The sequence below is a fragment of the Vulpes lagopus genome, chromosome 11, assembly GCF_018345385.1.
Source record: "Vulpes lagopus strain Blue_001 chromosome 11, ASM1834538v1, whole genome shotgun sequence".
Classification (NCBI taxonomy): Eukaryota; Metazoa; Chordata; class Mammalia; order Carnivora; family Canidae; genus Vulpes; species Vulpes lagopus.
This window is the reverse complement of record NC_054834.1, coordinates 63,627,351-63,629,735: the sequence shown is the minus strand read 5'-3', so window position 1 is coordinate 63,629,735 and position 2,385 is coordinate 63,627,351. Positions and strand designations below refer to the sequence as shown.

The 2,385-nt window shown below is 36.9% G+C and overlaps 1 protein-coding gene across 1 annotated transcript; it reads right to left on the bottom strand.

The window, feature by feature from the left end:
• Positions 1-641: 641 nt before the first annotated feature.
• LOC121472101 (olfactory receptor 5M3-like) lies at positions 642-1,574 on the bottom strand. The gene has a single exon (XM_041723112.1). It carries the CDS (start codon positions 1,572-1,574, stop codon positions 642-644), a length of 933 nt encoding a protein of 310 aa, XP_041579046.1.
• Positions 1,575-2,385: the final 811 nt, after the last annotated feature.

Here is a 2,385-nt window from a genome sequence, read left to right as displayed (position 1 = left end):
ATGGATCTTAGATGGATACCATGGGACATCAAGTATGTTCACATACAAATGAAGTTTATTGAATTAACTACTATATATTTGGAAGGTAAACACTCATCCAGGATGCAGTTATATCAATTCCCACTGCTTACACATATTTTATATAATATTTTACAAAAAAACATTCCATTCTCAGCTGTACTATCTCCAGTTATAACAATGCCTCATGGTGAAATCATATTCAATGGAACAGTTTTAAAATAATAATATGTAATCTCAAACCGACATCTATTCTAGATTCAAGAAGACACCATTACAGTTCTTTTAAAATCATACCCAAAACACTGATGTGTTAAATATTCAAAAGCAAGGAGCAAACATTCCCAGTCACAAAATAACCTACTGAACTTGACGTTGTGTGGAAGGGAAAGAGTGGATGCTATTGTCAGCACAACTCATCATCTCAGAGCTCATAGGCCAAGAAAGTCAGGTCTACAAAATACTTCCCTTACCTTCATGCCACTACTCTTTTCTCATTTATGTATTCCCGGTCACTTTATTGAAAACATAAGTAACAACTCTTCTCAGAATAATTTGAAAAAAAAGGTAAATTTACACTCTCCTTCAAACTATGGTGTCATCATACTTTTGAAGTTTCTATTTTACTTAGTTAAAAAAGTTCTACTGACTGCTCTGCTCATGGCCTCCTTTACATCTTTGTTTCTGAGACTGTAGATCATGGGGTTCAACATAGGAATTACTGTGGTGTAAAACACAGCCACCATCTTGCCCTGTTCCACAGACTCTTCTGTCGGACTTCTGAGATACATGAAGAAGAGGGTTCCATAGAATATGGTGACAGCTGTCAAGTGGGAGCCACATGTGGAAAAGGCTTTCTTTCTTCCTTCTGCTGAGCGCATCCTTAGGATGGCGATGAGGATGAAAATGTAGGAGATGATAATGACTAGTAGAGAATAAGAGAAGTTGAGCCCTGCCAATGTGCGCATGGTGTATTCTTTGATGAAGGTCCCTGCACAGGCCATTTTGATGAGAGCTGGATCTGCACAGTAGAAGTGGTTGATCTCTACATTCCCACAAAAGTATAGACCATGGGTCCACAGTGTGGAGATCAGACTAATGAAGAAACCATATATGTAAGGAAAAGAGATCAGTCGAATACAGATGGTCCTTGACATTCGGCTGCTGTAGAGCAGAGGGTTGCCAATCGCCATGTATCTGTCAAAGGCCATCACGGCAAGGATGAACACCTCCACGTGGACAAAGGCAATGAAGAAAAAACACTGCACTATACAGCCAGCGTAGGAAATGGTTTTGATCTCAGCCACCAGATTTTCTAACATCTTCGGTGTGACATTAGAGGAGAACCACACATCGGCAAAAGATAAGTAGCTGAGGAAAAAGTACATGGGGCTGTTGAGCTGGGGACTGATCCTGATTAGAATGATCATGCCAATGTTCCCGACCAGTGTGATAGTGTAGACCAGTAAGAACACCACAAAGAAAAGGACTTGCAGTTCAGGACGACTGGTTAATCCCAAAAGAATGAATTCTGTTACATCAGTAAAATTGAACATTTTCTCAAATCTGATCCAGAGGAAGATGCATATTATCTAACCAAATAAACAGAAATCAGAAAATACACCAACCAAATAGAGCCATTCATCATCTATAATAGCATGTCCTAATCCATTCTTTCAATTCCTCAGCTAGTTTTCTTTTTGTTTTTCCTCTATTCTTTCTCATACATATTTTCTTAGCAGTATCTCTTTCTCTCATACATGTAATTCTACATAAACTTTTTTACAGAAAAAAATAGAAAAATAATATTTCACAAATACCCTGACAGAACTTGCAATAGTTATTCTTGTCTACACAAAAATTTCAGAAGGTAGGCAGCCAGGTTGGTTCAGTCAGTTAAGCATCTGACTCTTGAATCTGACTCAGATCATGATCTCTGGGTCTTGAGATCAAGCCCTGCATTGGGGTTCACAATGGGAGTGGAGCCTGCTCTAGATTCTCTTTCACTTTGCCCCCTCCTGACTCTGTTTCTTAAAAAAAAAAAATTAAAAAGGAGAATGTTTGTTCTTGCTGTCTCTTGAAAAGGAAAGACCTTTTACCACCAGCCCCACATTTTAAAGTGTGCATATATTTTAATTATTCAATAGATTTATAGAGTTTCAAAGGTCTTTAATACATTATAAATTTATTCAAAACCACAAAGAAATGCTATTTCATCATTAGAAAGTTCAATATCCATTTGTGAAACTTGCCTATTGAACTGTTTATCATAAAAATGATTAAATAAAACTATATAAAATGGTATAGTACAAACCAATTAACCTTATGCAAAAAAGGAAAATTCTTTTAAAGCATCACATTGAATTA